Genomic DNA, 22,182 nt, shown 5'->3' on the forward strand with positions numbered 1-22,182 from the left:
TTATTTTTGTAAATCCTTTTCTTTTTTATCAACCCACAAATCGTATTGATCACGTAAGTAACGTAATGCTTCCGATTCCTTGTACTTTTTATTTTCTTGTTGCTGTTTCCTCTTCTTCTTTTCCTTTTCCTTATTGGAATAGTTGCCCACATTGTCAACAGGTGCCATTTCAATTGTATTAAGTATCACCTGTGGATTTTCTTTGACAAATTCTGCAATTTGCATGAATGGTGTATCCACTTTTTTGTTGGAATTCTCGTATTCACTACGTTTAATGCGGATAAAGTCTATCTGGCTTTTCTCAAATTGATGTATATCATTCATAGTCGTCCATTTTATATTATCTAGATCCTCGCTGTTTTTATTATTAACGATATATTGATAAATTTCACCTTTGTCCAAATGACAACGATAATAGTACTTTTCACTGTCTTTGTTTAGTGAAAGAGTTTCCATATACTCCGTCATCAAATATCCTGTCAGATTTCGTTCATCGTGAATTTTATGAATATCGGATTCGTGGCGTACAGAACAAAGACCAATGTATAAGAAATTAGCGTATACACACTCGGTACTAAGCTCTACTTGATCTTCGTCGATCGTTCGTCCTAGAGTAGCATGATATGTCAGCGTATATGGACGTAAAGGAAATTGCGATATATCATTTTTATCGTGTATCCTACTGGTTTGATATAACCAATTACGATAATCTGGTAAAATCTGATAATAATTAAGGTTAACCCGACTAATTGTTTTAACGCGATTTTTATCTTTCAAAAAACTGATTTTCAAACCCTCAATTTCGTTGTTTTTAAACAGTATATCCTCCAAGAGAACATTGTGATGGACACCTGCTCCAGTAACGTATATATATTTGTATCCTCGTACTAACAGCAAGGTGGGAAAATATTTATTTTTAGGACTATGAAGAGGAAGCTTGGTATCACCGGTTCCAAAACGAAATGGTACTTCATAATACGCTGTGCCAGTCGACTTCAAATGTTCAACGAAGCGATATAAACGTCTTGTAATGTTGCGATGAGTTTGAGCAATGTAAATAGTATCAAAACGTTCTTCAGTGAAATATTTCGGTCGAAACTGAGTGTATAAATGGTAACGTAGTTTATAATTCAACGGAACGTTCCCAGCAGGTTGTACTTGCTGCAGAAGTTCATAAAAACGTGCTACTTTCTTTTTAAACTCGGTATCACATATTCGCATGTTTTCACTTAAATTACTTATTGTCAAGTCCTTCAATATCTGAATAATATAATAATTACTTTCCTTATGAAGTGCAGATTTATTGATAGGCTGTAATTGCATAGCATCCCCAGCAAATATTAAGTGCAGGTTATGTTTGAGGGACAGTATGTATAATAGAAGCAACATGGCCGGTGAGGGTATAGTGTATATGTCCAAAATAAGAACGGATGTGTCTTCAGCGACAAACTTTTTAGAGTACACGATTAACTTATAAAGTTCTCCAATCTTATCTTTATCGAGCGTTCGAAACATTTGAAGTGCTTGATGATACAGTAGATCGAAATGATGCATACAAAAAGATACAAACGTGTACGACTGTACATTCTTCAACGAAATTTCACTTGCCTGGTCTTTCCGGAATATAATAACCTTTACTGATTTCTGGTACTTTACAGCCATAGTGCACAGAAGAAACGTTTTACCATTTCCGCTTGGAGCATCGATCGTGATAATCGACTTAGTTTTTTGCTTTAATAATTCGCATATATCATGGTACGCTTGCTTCTGGTATTTGTTTAAGTTTTTGATATCTAGCTCCTTCTCTTCTCCAGTACATCTGGTACAATTGGATTGACCGATACTCAATGAACCGAATTGTTCTTTCAACTCTTGCACCGCAGCGTCGCTCATTCTGTTACTTCACATTTGGATGTCGATAAAAAAAATATTTCTCTATTAATATATACTTCATAAAATTACAATGTTTAAGATAAACATTTGAAGAAGAATCTTTCTTACCCTTCTAAATAATTTTATCCACTGCGTTGTTTTCCTTCTTCGGATGCTTAAAACATCTGCAAGTATAACATAATTGTTAGATCAAAATCTAAAGTGATATTAACACTTTACCGACCGATAGCCTATTAATCGACTTTTTGTCGCCGACTTTCTTTCTCATTATTTGAGCAGTAATTTGTTATTTAGTACTAAGGTACCTTGCTCAGTTGCGTCAGTTGCGTTGCTTTGTAAGCTCCCACAGTTTTATAACAATTTGAAAAACGTATTGTTCGCGATGAACGAAAAGAATGGTATTAGAGAGTCTAAACCGAAACAGAGCTGGCGCTAGGGAGAATCTGCGCCTGAGATGCCGGTCGGACATGCGTATGCTGTTGAATTCTCCAGCGGTCGGTAAAGTATTAAGTATCGAATATATAGATATTTTTATGCCTCGTATCTAAACCATTATAGATTACCTTCTCGCATTCTTTTTATCTTCTTAATTTTTTCTCTTCATTACACACTAACATTATAGCAACTATTCAGCACCGATAATAAATTAAGCGATAATTTAATATTCTTGGATATAAAGTGTCAGTGATTATCGAATGAAAGGCAAAATATGAATTATATGAATTGTCGTACGAAATTAAAGGATCATTAAATTTTCAATGAAAAATTGTCAACATTTAAACTGTTACAGCTTAGTTAAAAAACTTTACTACAACAACAGTTGTTTTTACCTCATATAACCTTCTTTTCGAAAATTTTACAAATTCAAACGCCTTTATGGATATTGCAACATTTTTTTTCATGACTGAAACCACTATGTACCTGAAGATCAAACATTTACCTTCCTTCTCTTTACAACGACCTCTTAAAACTTAATGTACGATTTTGCATCGCTGTTTTATTGAACTTTGAATGAAAAGTATGCCGTCAACATTAGCATAATCCAAAGTATATACCACAAAACTTAAACTATAAATGTTATACCTCGAAATTAAAAAATTATAATATAAGAATTAATATCTCTGTTTAAATGATTTTGGTTACGAATAATCATTATAAATGATTATTGATGATAAATTGTTTTGTTGGTTACGAATAATCGTTATCAATGACGAAAATTTTATTTTAGTGGTTACCGATAACTACTATCGATGACGCGAATTCTTTTTTGTTACCGATAACTATTATCGATGACAGGAATTTTTCTTGTTATCGATAACCATTATCGATGACGGGAATTTTATTTTGATTACCGCTCACCATTATTATCGACGAGATACAAAATAGATATGACACTGAATGCTTTTTCGTATCCGACATTTTGAGAATTACCCAAGTGATACACTAATATCACAAACGAGTATGTCTATTCTTCAACAGTATGGGACGAACTTGTGGAATCATTCTGTCCCTTCCAATTTCGTGAATTTTTAAATATGTTGTACAGCCTTTTGAACAACTTTCTCCTATATATCGTATAGATAACCGTCAGTCGGTCTTAGTTTCCGCGATATTCGCAAAAATATGCCGGTATCACTACAGTGAATTCTGCTTATAGTTGTGCGCGTATGACAGCGTATGCGCCCAACAACTAACACTGACGCAATATGTGATATAAATTAACATTTTGGGCAACTTCAGGCGGCGTATACCCAAGTATTGGTTGTTGGACGCATACGCTGCCTTAGACGCATAACTATAGACAGAAATACATTGTATCTTGTATCTGCAGTTTTTCGTATTTCGAAAACTAAACGAACGGACGGTTATATGTATAAAAAAAAGTTGTCCAAATGTTAATTTGTACAACATATTCGGAAATCGGAGAGGACGGAACTCCTCTACGAGTTCTGCAAAATTTTTATCATTTATAATGGTTATTCGTAATTAGCACAGTTAAATATAATCTTCTTTAATCATTTTATTTTTTGAGAAATTTCTTTAAGTTTTTTAGTGGTGCCTTCTATTTAAATACAAATTAATTTCTATTTAATAATTTCTCACAAAAAGAATCGAAAAAAAAACAAATAACTATTATTTTGCGGCTATACCACAAGGAGCTCACACAATTGAATTTGCACGTGTCGTGTGCGTGTGTTTATTGTTTAGTTCCTAGACTTCGCAATTATCGTCCAAGTTTTCCGCAATACTAAGAAATCATAAGGTAACGATATTATTTACAATCGCATCAACTTCTATATATAAAAAAAAATAATAAAAAAAATATGTAGGTTATTAGCGACTTACAATTAGTTAAAATTATAAATTGAGATTTGCAATTTTTGGAAAAAATTGCTTTATTTACTAAGTTTTACATAATTATCAGAACCCAATACATTAAAGTGATTAGATGTAGTGTAGTATCTATGCAGAAAAATTGTTGATCTGAACGTGTACTTCCGATGATATTTTAGATCGCTAAAGCCGAAAATGAGCGTCATTTTCCACTGTAATGAACGGTTTTGAAAATTCGAGTTTATGAACATTTGACAAAGGTCTTAAATGTAGAAATCTGCGAAAGGTCGTGATCATACAGAGCGCTAAGCGTTACGGGGCAAAACAAATCCTGGCACAGCCAATGCGTTTCTCTGTTGCTTGCCGCTCCGTGTGTTATCGGTGCCTAACCGGACATCTCACGGTGTAACGGCGTAACAGCTGGAAAATAAAACATAACCTAAACCTAATCCAATGCTTCTGCTCAGGATTTAACTGCATACGCAGTAACCAATACAGTAGGCTAAGAGCATCAAATTTTAAAAAAGGTATCATCAAAATCTACTAGAGCATTGATCAACAGATTAATCGAAATTTTGTGTGCCTTATTTCCGCGAAGAACTACTCCCATTTTCGGCTTCAGAAACCTCACGAACCCTTAAAAAGTATTATTCTATCCAAATATTTTGCTGCTTGGATACTGTACTAGAGCTAAGTGATTTGTTAAAAAGGAATTATAATAGTATGCTTTAAAGCGTATATTCTCTAACAGTAATCGAGATATTTTAACACTCTTTAGCATATTTATAGTATTGACATTTAACTTTTACAATTATCCTTATTTGAGATATAACTCAAGAAACTTACTACTATAGCACATATACTATATCACATATACAGGGAGGGACGATAATCGTTGTACAATCGGGCAGGGCGTGATTCGACGTGCAAAAATAATTAAATTTGGCTAAGTCTGGACTGCACATGAGTCAATAGTCGACAGAGGTTTAAACTATATTTGAAAATAAGTAAAAAATGCGCAATAAAATTTGTTCACGAAATACTCGAATTTAAAAAAAAATAAATTTGGAAGTATATCATGTATGTGTACAGAAGCAGTTCGTAATTAAACATGTTTAAACCTTATTTTTTTCTAACGAGGTCTCAAAGAGGTTTCTGAGAAGTCAGAAACGAAGCGTCATATGAAACAATTTTATTCTATATTCATGACTTATTTTTCACGTAGATTTGCTCCACCCTGTATGTACCCACAATGGCAAACAATAAAGTGTATTTAGTTCGAAAAAAACATTCTCTCCTGCCGTAATATTAAGATTGAACTTGAACTTGAAATTCTTTAATATCTCTCATTACAATAGTTAAGAGAACAAACAATATTATCTTGGAGAGACTATTTTTATATTAATAAGAAAATGTATTGTGTGTGCGGTGGGCGTAGTGCGTGTGTTGTGCAGGTAGTGAGTGTTGTATACAGTGTAGCAGTGTTATACGTTGTTTATTATTTATGTCACCATATTTATTACAAAATGTTACATACATTTGGAGAACTTTCGGACATGCATTTTTGTTACGATGCGGCGGACGGTAATAGCACAAAAGCGCAACGTTTATACGGCAAAAAATATAATGAGAGTATGCCCAGCGCAAAGACATTTCACAAAATAGACCAGCGATTGCAGGGTACCGGTGTGTTAAGACCTGACGGACGAATTCAGCGCGACAATGTAGGAGATAGAATGCTGCACCATATTCAAGAAAATCCCAGGTTAAGTACGATGATTATTGCTGCTGAAGAAGGTATCGGCAACAGCAACGTATAGTCTGTATTGAAGAAGAAAAATCTACACCCGTATAGGTTTCAGAAAGTTCAGGAGTTAAAAACAGAAGATTTTCTCACAAGAAGAAATTTTTGCAAATGGACGAGTTGGAAAATCCAACGCAAATCCTATTTCCCCGTGAGTATATTATTTACTGATGAGGCAATATTTAATAAGTGTGAAATAACAAACATAATTTTTTTTTATTATTTAATTTATACTTTGCAATTTATCCAGCTGGACATTTGATAAATATAACAAATATATGTAACGAATATTTCTGGGCACGTAAAAATCCACATGTACTAAGAGATGATTCATGCAGGATGATGCACCATCACATTCTATCAACGCACTGTAAGAGCATTTGACCAGCTGTTTTGGAAACAGGTGGGTCGATGGAACAGAACCTGTGCTTTAGTCTGCTCGGTCCCCAGATTTAAATCCCCTCGACTTTCACTTCTGAGTACACATGATGACACAATACGGCAAAATTTTAAGAGAAAAGTCAGGCTCTGTTTACGAGGAAGCAGAGGACATATCGAACATTTATTGTAATTTCATGTATTTTTTGTGGACACTCGTGGTCGAGACAATCATGACGCGTGTGTGATTTTGTTGTGGATCTTTGCAGACGGGAGAATCACAGTTTACGTGTCTGAATATTATAGTCTTCCTCTCTACGAGTTATAGGAGGTAAGCTGCTGCTTAGGTATTGTTCGGATTGAGAATGACAATGACAGTGACCTCCTTTCGTTAATGTAAAGAGGTTCGATCGTGTGCATGGGTATAAAACGATAATAAAACCAATTTGGATGTACGAAATACCATTATGACGAACAGCAACAATGAGCCACATAAATAAACTAGAGTCGCTTCAATCGAAAATACTCAGAATAATACTTAACGCCCCATGGTATGTCAGAAACGACGATTTACTTAAAGACTTAAAAATATCAATGGTCAAGGAAGAAATTGGCAGATACGCAAAATAATACAAGGAAAGAATGGCAATACATCCAAACCAGCAGGCTGCTGAAACAAGCAAAACCCACATAAAAAGAAGACTAAGAAGAAGGCATGCCACTGACCTCGCTAAAGAGATAGATAAGCAAACTGAAAGATGGTATCCCGCTGGGGGTAGTCACCACACGTTATTTAGCAATAAAGTTAGAAAAATTTACCAAATGTCCAGCTGGACGAATTGTAAAGCACAAATTAAAAAAAAAAAAACTTTGACTTTCGTCCACGCTGACGATTGTACAAGGAGTAACCTAGTATATTCAGAGTCACAGCCGTAAAACCGTTGAAGCCCGCTAGCCTGTGCGCTAGCAAGGTAGAGAACGTAGTATATGACAGTCTCAAGTGGCTTCGCTATCGGTTCCTAGAAACAGGGATGACGGAATTCAAGCAATGGCTGCGAGCGTTCGAAGCTTCACGTTTTCACGCAAACGTAAGGCGTCAGAGCCCGCTAGCTCACACACCATATGAATTTAATTGTGCTTAATTTATGGCACGCAAGTGTCTTTCCACAGCCAAGGGTAACAAAAACCAGGCGGTCGTCCCAAGCGTTCGAACTTCACATTTTCTTACAATAAAAGCTCATTTGCATAAACTTATGCCAATACGAGTACTTAACATTGAAAACTAGCTTTACGATGATATGATGATACGTTGAACAATATCTTAATATCAACTGAGTTGTAATATAAACTAATATCAACTGTTATTTGTAATACTTCCTGCAGAAATTTATTACAAATACCATTTGCTGTTTATCTATTTCTAAATATAAGCTTCCGGATACTTTTATGACTCAACGATTTCTTTTTATTATTATTATTTAATTTGTACTTCACAGTTTGTCCAACTGGAATTTCCGTAAATTACGTCATTTATTGATGATGTAGATTTGTATCAAATGTACTGTGAGTGCTATATATATATACGTACTATGCGATGTATATACATTGTGTCAACCATTTGACGCATGCGCCGCCGCAATCCACAACTATAGGCAAAATTCAATGTCTGATGCCGACAGTTTCTCGGGAATATATCGGAAACTAATCCGCTTCAATCCTTATATGTATAGGAAAAATTTATTCAAAATGTTAAGCTTTACAGCATTTCCAAAAATCATAAAAATCGGAGTCTAGTCAGTTTTTCTACAGTTTCAGCTAAAATTGGATACTATTATACTATAGTAGCTTATTAAATTCGTTTTGGCAACCTTTTTTATGTTAATCTAAAAAAATCTAAAGGAATTATATGACGTGATCCTCTCGCTAATTAAACCTTTAGATTCTAAAGGCAATACTGCCGATTACAGTGCCACGCCATGATAATGCAGTGAATACATGTGAACTATGATCAAAAACTGATATAAAGCTTTTATTATAGCAGAGTAGCTATGTATATGTGCAAAATAAAAACAATGTACTATGATCTGCTATGTGATTGACGGCACTGTTTCGGATTAACTAAGAGAATCTTTTCTATAATTATCAATTTATAATCATTTATGGTCTCCATCTACAATTTAGTTGTAAAAGATTTTTAACAGAAAGAAAGAAATTTCATCTCTCAATGGAACCTCGCATGGTTTTAAATAATCAAACACAGTATCAGAAACTTTATTTTACTCTAAAGAAATGATAACATATTTAATTAAGTCTCTCCGCTATACATATCTATATTCTAGAATCACTCTATATATTATATTTCTTCTATTTTTATGTTATTATTATTATATACCATGTAATCTACAAGTTAAAGCATTTATTATATTGTAAAGATGTTATCTTTTTAGTTTTTTCCCGAATTCACTACTTACATATAAGAAAATCACGTACATATAACAAACTAATAAAATATTTAACTAAAATATTGGACTTGTCGAAAATAGCAGATCTTTCGTTCGTATCATAAATTGAATAATTCACAATTAAATATATTTATAGAATAGAATGAGACTGAACTTTTCTTTGGGGGAATCTGGTTTTATTAACCCTATTTTATTTGTTTTTGGAAACCACCAGATCAAAAGTAATACATATATGAAATCAAAGGAGAAATTTCATCTGGAAATAGATGCACAATTGGGTTAGGTTTGGACACGAAACAAGTTAAAGTAACGTGAAAATTACGCTAAAGGTACTTGATTTAACTTTGTTTTATTTAATTATTTTTATTATTATTTTATAAGTATTTTATTTATTTAATTCTTTATTTTTTCGTGGTAAATTTTTAAATATAGTAAATTTTGGACAATTGGTAAATAATTTGATTTAACATACGCATAACTTTTGAACGGATATATTCCTAGACTTAAAACTTGCATTTTTGTATTCCACTCGTTGAGAATTAGACAATATAAAAGAAAGTCAATAATTTCTGATCTCCCAAGGTGAAGTTTAACTACAAAAGTTAAGAGAAACATTATTGTATGTAATTATAAAATGATCGATAACTACATACAAAAAAAAAAAAGTTCGAATCAGTATAATTTGCACCAAAATTTCAATTCCAACATATTCCACTAAATCAGTCATGAAATTTAATATTTAGATTGTTTACCGCTTGATCTAATTAAACCACAACTATACTATAATGCAAGTTGATCTTCGATTCTGGTCTAGCATAACCTCTCTGTTAATTCGCGCTGTTGACCGATAAAGATACGTTTGTCAAATCATATATCAGGGATTTCCCCGGGAATGATTTATCGTATCACATAATGATTTATCAGCGAATCAAGAATTGCCCTTTTTGCTATTATATTTTCAAAATTAGACAAAAACTAAACATATAATGATGCGATCGATTTAAATATTATTTTAACATTTAATTCATAAAACAAAAAATGTTCATAAGAGTAGATATATGCAGTTGAAGATTTGTATTTGTTCCTAATACTAAAATATCGAGTATAAAAAAATACATCAACATTTTTTTCATCAAAGTTTCTTTAGCTTTCATTAATTTGTTTGTAACATTTTGTAACATAGGTTATATAATGAGATCATGAAAAGCAATTATTATATAAAGACATAAATTTGTATCTCTGCACTTTTAATCACTTCATAATAAGAGAACTTTTGTATGCAGAACAGAATAAAATTAAATATTATCTACTTACCGAACACTATTTTATAAGAATTTTAGTTTTATTCATCCAATTTGAACTTAATTATTTGCAGACACTATCCACATAAAGAAAACGATCAAAGCAACAGTTTAACATAGGAATAAAAAGACGCAGGAACGACTCGAGATACGCGCTCTACGAAGTTATACGGTTGAATGCGACGTAATCCTCCTCAACAAGAACGCATGCTGACTCAACTTTAAAGCCCTGAACGTGGCATTGCTTTGACGTCCTGGCAAATCAGATAGGCAGTTTGTCTGTATGTGTTAACTATGTGCATACATACTTCGTTAGTATCAAGAGATAAGAAGTTTGTTCCTTTCACAGATCAAATTCTACTATGCAATCCATAGTTAATTTCTTAAAGTATGATCCAACAAATTAATTTATTCTTTTAAATCTTCGCGCATATTTTTTCATGCACACTAGCTAATCATTACTAAAATGATTGATAAAAAAATACCATACAAATAAATTTATTCTGAATACACATATTTTTACATATATACATATTTTTTCATGCACACTAGCTAATCATTACTAAAATGACTGATAAAAAAATACCATACAAATAAATTTATTCTGATTATGTTAGGGCATGTATATACATATGTTTAATACAGAATTATCCACTTAACACAGAAACCGCTCGCACGGAAACGTATGACAATGGCAACAGTATAACAATTCTCCCATGTTGCTTACTACACAATCATATGTCGTAACTCATCTATGAGCTAGAAGTATAGTTATATGTATATCTTATAAACTGCAAACAGAGAGAAAATGGCAGTGCTTACGCTTGTGGTTCTGATTGTATCCGGACTAGTGCTGCACCACGCGGTCAAGTGCTGAACGTATCACATCATCATTACAAGATTTTATAAAATAAGGGGTCTGCCCCGTTTGGTTGCACGCTAGCATAGACAAGAACTTATTAAGTTCCACGTTGCAAGAACCTATTTAATTGCACGGTTCTACGAAAAAATTCATATCTACTTTTCTGTCCGAGATAGACAAATATGTGAATAAAAGATAAATTAATTGTTTACTATTTCTTTTTGGAAAAGAAAAGAGAATATTCCCTTTCAAATGATTATGGGTCAATGGAACGATGCGGCAATTTTAATATATTTTCCATACACCATTTATATTTAATATTAACTCTTGATATTCGACATGTCAATTGTACTAGCATTGATATTTTTTCATCGTTGCATGGAATCACATTTTTTTTCTTCGTACGTACTGTTGACACGAATTCAACTGTTGTAAAATGTTATAAATTTGTCAGTTCCTAAGGAATCAAGTGAGCCAAAGTTGCTAGCTACCAGCTATTAGGTTGCTATAAACGCTGTAAACAAATATCGAATTTCTTATCTCTCACGATGCTTCTCAAATTGCCAAACATTACTGAATCGTCAAAACTCATTTTAGTCGACATACTTTAATGTTCGAGTGGGAATAGTAAATATGTGTATGATAGGTCCACTTTATTTTATTTGATGCTTTAATTTTTTTACTAAACTTCGTTTCCGGGACCGATCTTTTTTAACTTGTTTTGCATCTTCTGATAGTACTCGATGAATAGAAACTATAATACATCATATTTCACACCAGACGTGTGATATCACATCTGAAATATAAAAGTTTTTAGTGTATTTTAGAGACAAAATTCAATTCATAGACAGTCCGTGGATAAAAATCTAACCTATGTTGACAATTGTCGGCAGACATGCATTCACAATCAATCTACAAGTTTAGACTCTAAAAAAAAAAAAAAAAAAATAAAATGAAAATCAAGAATAGAAAAATTGAGTTTTCGGCTTTGTTTTTCAGTTATCGATAATTAAAAGTTGGCCAAAATATCCCTGTGCGCGAGACTTCCTTACTCGAACGAAAGTAGGTTAACATAAACAGCGGGGATCCTCAAATCGAACGATACATGGACAGCAGCTTATCTCGTACAAGTTGTACAGAAAAAAATTGACATTTGAAGACAAAAACCATCCTGCGCGACGTTTTGCAAAAAAAAAATCGTAGATTACTTTATATCTATATTATTACATTATTCCCTCCTACTCATTAAAGTCTGTAACATCATATTGAAAACAGCCTCGTGGAATTTTCAAGACAGTAAAATCGAAAATGCAATTTTTTATTTTTGATTTCCATTTTATTTTAGATTTAAAAGTCACCCCATAAATTTTTTTACACCTGTAGCCGAATACGTTACGTTGATTCCTCTGTGTGATTATGACCCAGTATTTTCTATTATAGCAAGAAAAGGCAAAAGTAGAAAATTTAAAAATACATGCTCTTTGTCGAAATGTCGTAAAAGATTGTTCAGAAATCTGAATCAGAAAGCCAACTTCATTTTTTTAAATGGAACTATACAGTTTTTAATACATTAATCAATCATGACATTCCCCAAGTTGTTTCCTACATATTTATGTCGAAAACCTATTAGTACTGAACAAACAAACTTTTGGAAAAGTTGAAATACATAAATAAAATCATTAAATTCTTGATTCCTGTTAAATATTAGTAGTCAAACATATCTATGTCTAGCTAGCATTTTATGGTGGAAAATTTTTTCGTCATGTTAATATTAATTATTTATATGATATATTTATGATATCCAGCTCCAGAAGTGAACGTATGTATTTATTGCTTAAAAGTCGTTGCATATCATAATTGTGTGCATACGTATCATTTGTTTGATGTGACGGCCGTTGCTGTGACAACATTGCGTATCAAAAGGTAATCCAAAAATACAGAACGAACCCACCAATCATTTATCGATTTTTTGTCGTTACATCAAAGGCGGTGAGTGCGAACATACAGAAGATCAATGTGGTAAAGCGATTACGGCAGAGCCAAAGCAAGTAAATCACTTTTCTGCATATCTATGGCCGACAGCTGTAATAGTCAGGCACAATAATCCAGAAACAGCAGCCACATTACTACAAGAGCACATCATAAAAATAGAAAAATGGCTACAAGATAAACAAATAAAAGCAAACCCTAGTAAATGCAACCATATTACATTTACACTAAGAAAACGGAAACCACCAAATATCCAATTGAATGGCACGCACATAACACAAACAAGGCAAGTTAAATACCTAGGACTCCACTTAGCACACAACTTACATGGAAACAGCATACTAAATCAATTATAGACAAAATACAGGTAAAAAGAAGACAAATGTACTGGTTAACTAGTCGAAGTTCTAAACTCAGCATAGAAAATAAATTAAAGATCTACAAAACGATAATAAAACCAATTTGGACGTACGGAATACAACTATGGGGGGGGGGGGCAGCAGCAGTGAGCCACATAAATAAACTAGAGTCGCTACAATCGAAGATACTGAGAACAATAGTAGTAGTAGTAGAGAAGGCATACATGACCACGATCGCGGGCGCCTAATGAATGCGTGTGTCACGTAGGAGAAATCATGAAATTGACAGATCACCGGTGATTTCCTCGCGTCGTAGTTCGAACGTTCCACAAGTAAGCTAAAAATTCGGACTTTATGATAGCAAAATTTTATTGTACGAATCCAACAGAGTAACGGTTCAGAGTGTTATAACAAAAAGATGTTGAAATGCTGATTTGGAATGTTTCTTATACTAAGGTTAGGTCTCTCTGAAGGGGTTATCGTCGGGTGTCTATCAAATGCGGTTATTCTGTTAGTATCTGATTATTGTTTCGACGGCTGTGGCGTGCAGGATCTTTTGTCTACACTGTTACTGTTTCTGAACGTGTGGCACTCGCATAGACAGTATTTGATATAAATAAAAAGAAGAAGAGTAACTGAAATATGACAATTACGTTCTAGGATGAGATTTAGCCACTATGCTTTCGTCAAGAAACCCAAGTTCTATAATCTATAATATACATGATACTTATGTCCTTTTAATTTACTTTCCGTTTGTCATTCTGCATGATGAAAAATACGAAAAAGCAAAGATATTTGAATACAGTGTGTCCATTTTAAATATGTACGCGTGATTATTTCTGTATCCGAAATAAGAAAAAATGTTTTAGATGAAAGTTGTTTAACTTGATATGTTGTATGTTGTCGGGTGCATGATCCTAAACAACTTTCCCGGCAAACGTATTGAAAGATCATTCCTTCACCGATTCTAATTGTTTTAGAATATGTAGTCTGGAGCATGACTGAATCATCGGTTAGCCCCAGTTTCCGAAATATTCGCAAATGTAAGAACATGTGAAATTCGAGCGCGTTGGACGGTAACTTGGCCTTCGTTATTCTTGGATATGGAAAGAAAAAGCGTCAACATTTGATGGTGTCATAAGTTGAAGTAATGACGTGGGCTAAAGGGCTTCAACGTTTTGTGATTGCGATGCCTAGTACATATTTTCAAACATTCTTTGTACAATCGTTAACGTCGAAGTAAAACCACACGAATTCGGCATTTCCAAATCTACAGAACATGCTATAAACGTGACTACCTTAAATCGCTTTCAGTATTTTCTCGCACAAAAGCTGCCGGTACCATTATTCTGCCTATAATTATACGGCCTAGCAGTATATGCATTAGGTTGGTTTCCAAACTAAGTATAGAAAATTCCAAATTAAGTATAGAAAATAAATTAAAAATATACAAAATGATCATAAAACCAATCTGGACGTACGGAATACCACTATGAGGAACAGCAGCAATGAGCCATATAACCAAAATAGAAACAATTTTTTTTTTATTTTATTTATTAAAATTTACAATCACTTCTCGCATTGAGAATTTTCAGTAATTGAAATAGAAACAATGCAAGCAAAAATTCTTAGAACAATAGTAAACGCCCCATGGTATGTTAGAAACGAGGACATCTTGAAAGACCTGGGAATACCAACAAGGAGAAGATTAGCAGATGTGCAAGAAGGTACAGAGAAAGAATAGCAACGCACCCAAAACGGCTGGCAGCGGTTCGGGTTACACATCAAGCATAGAAAGAAGACTAAAAAGGAAACACCTAACAGATCTCACAAAGGATGTAACCTAACAAACACCCGCTGGGGAAGATGGTACCCCGCTGGGGGTAGCCACCCACATGACAATCAAACAGCCAAAAAATTCTACCAAATGTCCAAATCGGACAAATTGTGAATGTAAACAACTAAATAAAATAAAAAAAAAATAAATTAGGTTGGTTGCCAGCCACTTTGCGACGGCCGGGTGCCACGATTTGACCCAAACTTAACTTGTCTTTTGTTTATAGCATAGACAGTGCTGCACGAAAGAATTTAAATGCCCTTTAGAACATAAAAATTTTATTAAAACCAAACCAAAACTAGAATTTTTTAAAGGGGTTAGAAGGATTAGTTGATTAGATGACGTGTGAAAAGAATTTTGAAAATAATTGTTCAGAATCATGTCCCTGACGAGATATCAAAAAATCATTGAAATCGGTGTGTGATAAGGACAATGATTATCAAAAATTAATCACGTCAAATTATTTTCTCCTTGAAACCATTCAACTTTTATCTGAAATATTTTTCATTAAAATCGTTATTTATGCAGTAATCAAAGTGGTTTCATTCATACGTGCCACACGTTGTATACATACTTGCACTTTTCTTTTTCACTAAATCTTCATATCGTCAATGTTTTGTGGTTTATGTTACATAAATAATTGTTATGATAGTATGGATTAGTAAAGGTCATTTTAGTGAGATTGCGTTTAAATAATGTATAAAAAAGATCTCAGAAATTGATAACATTTTCGTTATGTTGTAATAGAAAATATAAATTGATAAATACATTTTTAGTTGATGTATAATTGAACTTATCTCGTACGAAAATTTAACTGCTGTCGTCAAATCATTAAATATTCTAAAACGCGATGTAATACATACATATACATATACCGTTATTAGTGTAACCGTGTAACTACATATAATGTATGTCGGAGATGAAAGGACATCGGAGCCTTTCCTTTGGAACTTCGGGAAAATCCCTTAACACCGTAATCTAGATTCTATCATAGGCGTAATTAAACAATTGTCATTCGATCCGATTGTATTTGTTCGAGATTTGTGATAATGAGTTCGGACTCGAGGCGACAACCAGTCGCCGAACTTAGCCGCGGTCACGGGATGAACGCTTTGTCTACAAAGGTATGGAGTAATTCTATAGCTCTCCTTAAAAGAAATATTTGTAGCGGCACGCGCCAGTAAACATTCCAACGGTTTCTGTCCCATGGCTCGCCATACGCAGACCCTATTCTTCGGGTATGATGGTTACCAGATGCCGACGCATCTCCACAGTACATGTTCAGCTAGCCCGAGGGCCGTTATAAACATTAAGATCTAGTTACCTAACCTCTTTCAAACAGACAAACAGTCTTTGTCCCAACTACGGGAAGATAGGAGAGATTTATTTTTCAACGAACGACACTTCCCGCTAGCAACCTTCCCTCAAGGACGGCTAGCATCCTTTTCTAACCACCGACATGGAAATTAACCAATTAACAGCAACGTCAATTTCCCTCACTTTCCGAACGAAGGCATCTCTCCACGAATCCGATGATTTCGTGTCCTTAGACACACCCCATCGCGACGGAAAGTTATACTCTCGTGAGGTCGTATTAGCGAGTTACTTAGCGTCTGTACGCTCGGTGGATATTCCACGTTTTAACAAAGAGTTAGTTTAGTTATACTTCCATCGTAGCCAAGCAAATCGAGTACGATTTCGGCTTTGGAAGAAGGCGCATCCTGTTATCCCGTTGACTGCGGATTCGTTATTGAACCTAGGATCATTGTCATTAGCTTCTCGAGTATCTAATTACCACGATTACTTGTCAAATTCTGTAATAATCATATTTGCACTAGTCAATGTCTTCTCTATCGCATAACGACAATGTGTAATCCAAATGGAGATTCGTTTCACGCCCCTAACCCTAATTTTAATGTAAATACGACATGTATAACTAGAGAGATATTTTTATCACAGATTTTTATTCCTTTCCTTTATCACACTTGTCTATGACTTTATCAACTTTATTAGTTGAATTGAATATAATACCTACACTCATCGCTATAAATAAAATAAAAAGAGAAACGAGCCTCTCGTTTTCGGTAGATGATTTCATGTTCCTGCACACTCACGAAGATAATTATTCGCATTTTAGTAAACGTCATAAGCCTTTTTTTATTTTGATAGGGATTTTTCATTTTTAACTTTACATCGCATTTTTATGAATATCATAACCATTTTTCAAAATGTTGAGTTTTACAACATATCCAAAAATCATCTAAATCGGAGGGTAATTAGCTTTTTCACGATTTCAACAAAAATAGAAATTAATTTGTTTGTAATTAATTAGAGTTTTTATATCTCCGTGCCTCGTTCTCAATGCCTTAATTGTTTATACTCTATACATATAACCTGATATAACTATACTTCTAGAAATTTTTAGCAATAGATGGCGCACGACATGTAATTATGCAGTAAGCATACATGATATACCTTTTCATCCTCTTATGTTCCCTAGTGCGCGAGATGAAAGTTAAATTGATAATCCTATATATGTACATACAGGGTGTTCGGCTACAGATGTAAAAATTCGAAAATTCCATGAGGCGGTTTTTGATGATAAGCTGTTAGAGACTTTAATAAATAGGCAGGTACAATGTTTAATCTACGATTTTTCTTACAAAAACGTCGCGCAGGACGGTTTACGTCGTCAAATATCATAATCTTTTTCTTTAGGACTTGTATGAGGGTGCCCATGTACTGTTCGATTTGAGGATTCCTGTATACGCCATTGCTTAGCCTAACCTATTTTCGTTCGTGTAAAGAGGTTTGCTCTCGCACGGGGTATTTCGGCTTATTTTTAATTGTCAATCACTAAAAAAACAAAACTGAAAACGCAATTGTTTTTATTCTTGATTTTCATCTTATTTTAGCGTCAATAATTACTTCTCAAATTTTTTCCACCTGTAGCCAAATACCGTATACATAGGATGATTCAGAACTGCACTACACACTAATATATACAAGTAAAAAAGGTCATATGGGCATGTGCTCTATATATTTTAGTTTTCGAATGGATTTTCGAGTTATGAATGATTAAATGAATATCCGGGATTTTCGCCTCGTTTTCTTTTTACAGAGTGAGATTGAAATATGAATTAATTAGGGTTTTATTTTTGCGGTCATTTCAAATTTATTGTGTATTCAACGCAAGTGAACATTGTACACGACCTGCGAGGATGTATAGATGTGAGACTATTCGAAAAAGTCGTATTTTGGTGCGAGTACGGAACTTAATGTTAACCTGATTCCTTAGCTGGCTATTTCACAACGACAAGGCCAACTGATCAAAAAACAATCGATTAAGATAATACGAGATAGATAATAGGTAGATTAGATAGATAATATTAATCGATTAACAAATGATACAAGAGTGCTCAGTCAGGATAAGGAAAAGGATAGTAAATCTTCCATATGACAATCCGACATAAAAAAAAACTAACGTAGAAAAAGAAAAATTCATAAGCCCAATCAGCAGCGACCGTTTCATGCGAAAGTAAATATATAAAAAGTCAACAATGACAAACATCTAACAAATACAGTTTTTCTAACTTGCGCATGTGGTCTGCAGGTTGGCCTGCTAAATAAATTGCTAAAGAAAGAGGAATTAACGGAATTGAAAATAGACGACGTTTAACCGTATCATAAAGTCATCCCATTACTCTTTCTAACATTTTTTAAGAATAGTCAAAACAGTGCTTGATTAGTCTAACATGCGATAGAGCAGATATTTTTGCTAAGGAAAGCATCGAGAAAAATTAGAAAATCATGTTTTGAATCTAACATAAAGGCGGAAAAGTGTGGCAAAACACGCAATGGTTGTAATGATACTTAATAACGGTGAGTAACGGTCGTGCGCGTTTTGCGGTTTTGTTATGAGGGAAAATATCCGTCAATATTGAATACCACTGCCGCCGCCGCGTGTTTTGTTAAACTGTTTTGCTTTTTTATTAAAATCAAAACATAATTTTCTAGTTTTTTATGCTTTCCTTAGCAAAAATTAGAGTTAGATTTTCTTCTAATAAACTAAAAAATATAAACAAAAACTGGTGCGTTTCAGGTGTCATTTTTACTTTGATTGTTATTTAAACATGTTTAAATGTTTATAGTGCAATAACAATACATATCATTTTATTCCAGAGTGTCCACAGGATCTTTTCATCTCAATAGCAACTCGATAGCTGTTACTGTAAAAACACAAAACATATCCAAAGTTGAAAATTTGTAATTTTTTTCAAAATTAATTTTTTTGAAAATTAAGTTCTGGGGAAAAAACTGCAGATTCGCGTATTGCTCGCAAAAATCTACAAGAATATCCTATTGAAGATTGCAAAATTAGATACCTATTGAGCAGTGTAATTAAAAATAAACATTGATTAGATTACAGTCATTCAAAAGAGCTGCTTTTGCCTTGCTATCGGTGAGGAAACACTAATACAACAACGTAAGCTTTTTATTTTAAAAATATCATGCTGAAATTTCGTACCGACAGTTTTTAAGAATATCTCGAAGACTGGAACGAAATTTTCTTTTCGCGACGGATACACATACGAAATGTATGTACATATGAAAATATTTTTAATATTTTGACTTTGATGTACGTTGGATGCCGCTTAAGTTTGGGTTAGACTTATCTATTCGGGAAGATATTACATACTCTAGCTAGGATGAGTTTATTTATCTCACATTTCGATATTTAAACAAACTTTTACAAATTGTACAATCTTTCTTCCGCATCACATCTACATGTTCGGGTCGTGATGAGCTTGAGGAAGGTGAGAAACAATTTTTAATTTCTTTTTTATTAAACAAATTCGAGAGTGTTGTACATTTCATGTACAGATGATTTCAAATTTCGCTCCTAGTTCATATATCGCAAAACAAAAAGTCAAGTTCATCAAATAGTAGTAATTTGTATGCAATATTTGTATGCATATGTATAATCACTTTCTATGCAGGCGGACCAATGCCGAGTAGATAACGTGATCAGTTATCGTTTACCAAAATGTTCCAGGTTCGAGTCCTAGCGGATATGCCGTTTTTTCTAAAGAATTATTATATATAGTAATAATTGGCTTTACTCGCGCAGGAACCACTGGGTTCTCATAAGAATATCGAAGTAAAGCTGTGTTTGGAGACAGTTAACCCGTAGTGAGGGTAACCGGGTAACCGTATACTGATAGCACGAGAAAGATAAAATGGAGAATGAGATATAAAATATAAAAATTTGAAAAAAGAAAAAGGATATATGAGAGAAAGAAACAGGGCTAAAAGTGGAAGAAATGTTTTCCATTGAGCAATATAGAGGCAGTTAACTTCGGCAAACGCCATCTTTAGACAACTAAATCATAAAAAATATAAATCATAAAACATACTTTCTGTGCATCACAGTTACATTGTAAATCAGCGATATTTTATGAAACAAATATTTTCATATATGCTTTTCATATTCATACAAGTGTTAACTTTTCTTGTTCGTAACAAATCTTACCAACATTTTAATTTATACGAATTGCCTTTCCATACATTATTTTTAATACAATTTCGTTATACAGGCATCGAGGTATCGTTGTTGGTACAATCAGCAAGGAGGCGCTTCAATGTGAAAAAAAATCTAAGATACAGAATAATGTTACATTAAAAAGTGCATTTACTCGTGTACAGGCAATAATAATGATATTAAAAAAGGATAAGAATACAATATAATGCATGCAATATCATGATTCAAAAACAATACGATACTGCTAATGCCAAGTACACCGCTTGATTGCTAATGAATGTTAACCGTTTTCTATCGGTGCTATGGGTCAACTATCAAGATCCGCGAAATTCGATTATAACAATAAAATTTTTCATATGACGTTTAAATTTGTTTTCGAAGAAATCGACTTCCAAAATTTGTCAAATATATTTGAACTTAATAATTGATAGATTATTCTATTTGTGAAAATAACTAAAAAATCTAACCCAACATTTTTTCATAACACGCTTCGTTTCCGCAAAAGTAAACTTTAAGAATTGATTAAGTACACGTATACCAAACCAGCTCTTAACTAAATATATTCAAACTCTGTTTTCTTGAGAACGAGGCCACGTAAAATAACCTTGTACTGATTGTTTACTCATAGCAGCTCATATTTAGTCGGTAACTAGTCAAATTCACATATACCAAACAAGTATTTCAAGGCGGTTTTCTCGAAAACAAGCCTCAAATGAGAAAATCTTATTCTATATTTTCGACTTACATTTTTCTTATGTAGATTTATATTTACTCTACATATAATTTGCACATTTTATGCAAATTGTACATATATACATATTTATATAGACAAACAAAGGAATAGAACCTAAACAGTTTATTTTATTTCTTTACAATGATGACCAAAATTGAACATTTTTAACAATATGCACATTAATTCGGGTACACAATATTGTATTGCAACTAATGAAGTGGTACATAAAACTCAACATCATATACTATCTTCCAAAGCCTTACAAAGCTTTTTTTATATTTTTTATATCCTTGAAAATAATAAATTCTTTGTACTCAGTTTTGTATCACTTATATATTCAGTTGCTTACTAACATCTAAGCATTCATCATTACAGGAGCTATTGCAAAACATTGTAACTTTATGTTATTATACTTTTCTACAATATCAATTGTGTGATTCATGAAGTGTTTCTTAACTTTTTGTAAACACAAAACCAATCAACCAATTGAAAGAAAACCAAGAATAAAATAATTAAAAAAAAAGTTATGGTTTTTCCAGAAGAATAATTGCAAGAGGATATAGTGTTAGTCATTCTCTAGATCAGAAAGAAAAAGATTTTACACTAAATAATCTTTTTCATATGGTGACAAAAAAATTTTGTGCCAATGCACAAACATCATTTAGAATCTGATCAGTTATTAACATCA

General features: G+C 33.2%; 1 protein-coding gene across 1 annotated transcript; it reads right to left on the minus strand.

Moving 5' to 3' along the window:
* On the minus strand, positions 1-10,375 carry LOC138189154 (uncharacterized). The gene is made up of 3 exons (XM_069131304.1): positions 10,186-10,375; positions 2,002-2,057; positions 1-1,900 (listed from the first exon to the last, which is right to left on the minus strand). The coding sequence occupies exon 3, from the start codon at positions 1,891-1,893 to the stop codon at positions 1-3; it is 1,893 nt and encodes a 630-aa protein (XP_068987405.1). The 5' UTR covers positions 1,894-1,900; positions 2,002-2,057; positions 10,186-10,375.
* Between the last annotated feature and the right edge of the window lie 11,807 nt (positions 10,376-22,182).

The sequence above is a fragment of the Bombus flavifrons genome, chromosome 18 (genome assembly GCF_040668555.2).
Source record: "Bombus flavifrons isolate JBK064 chromosome 18, iyBomFlav1_principal, whole genome shotgun sequence".
Lineage (NCBI taxonomy): Eukaryota > Metazoa > Arthropoda > Insecta > Hymenoptera > Apidae > Bombus > Bombus flavifrons.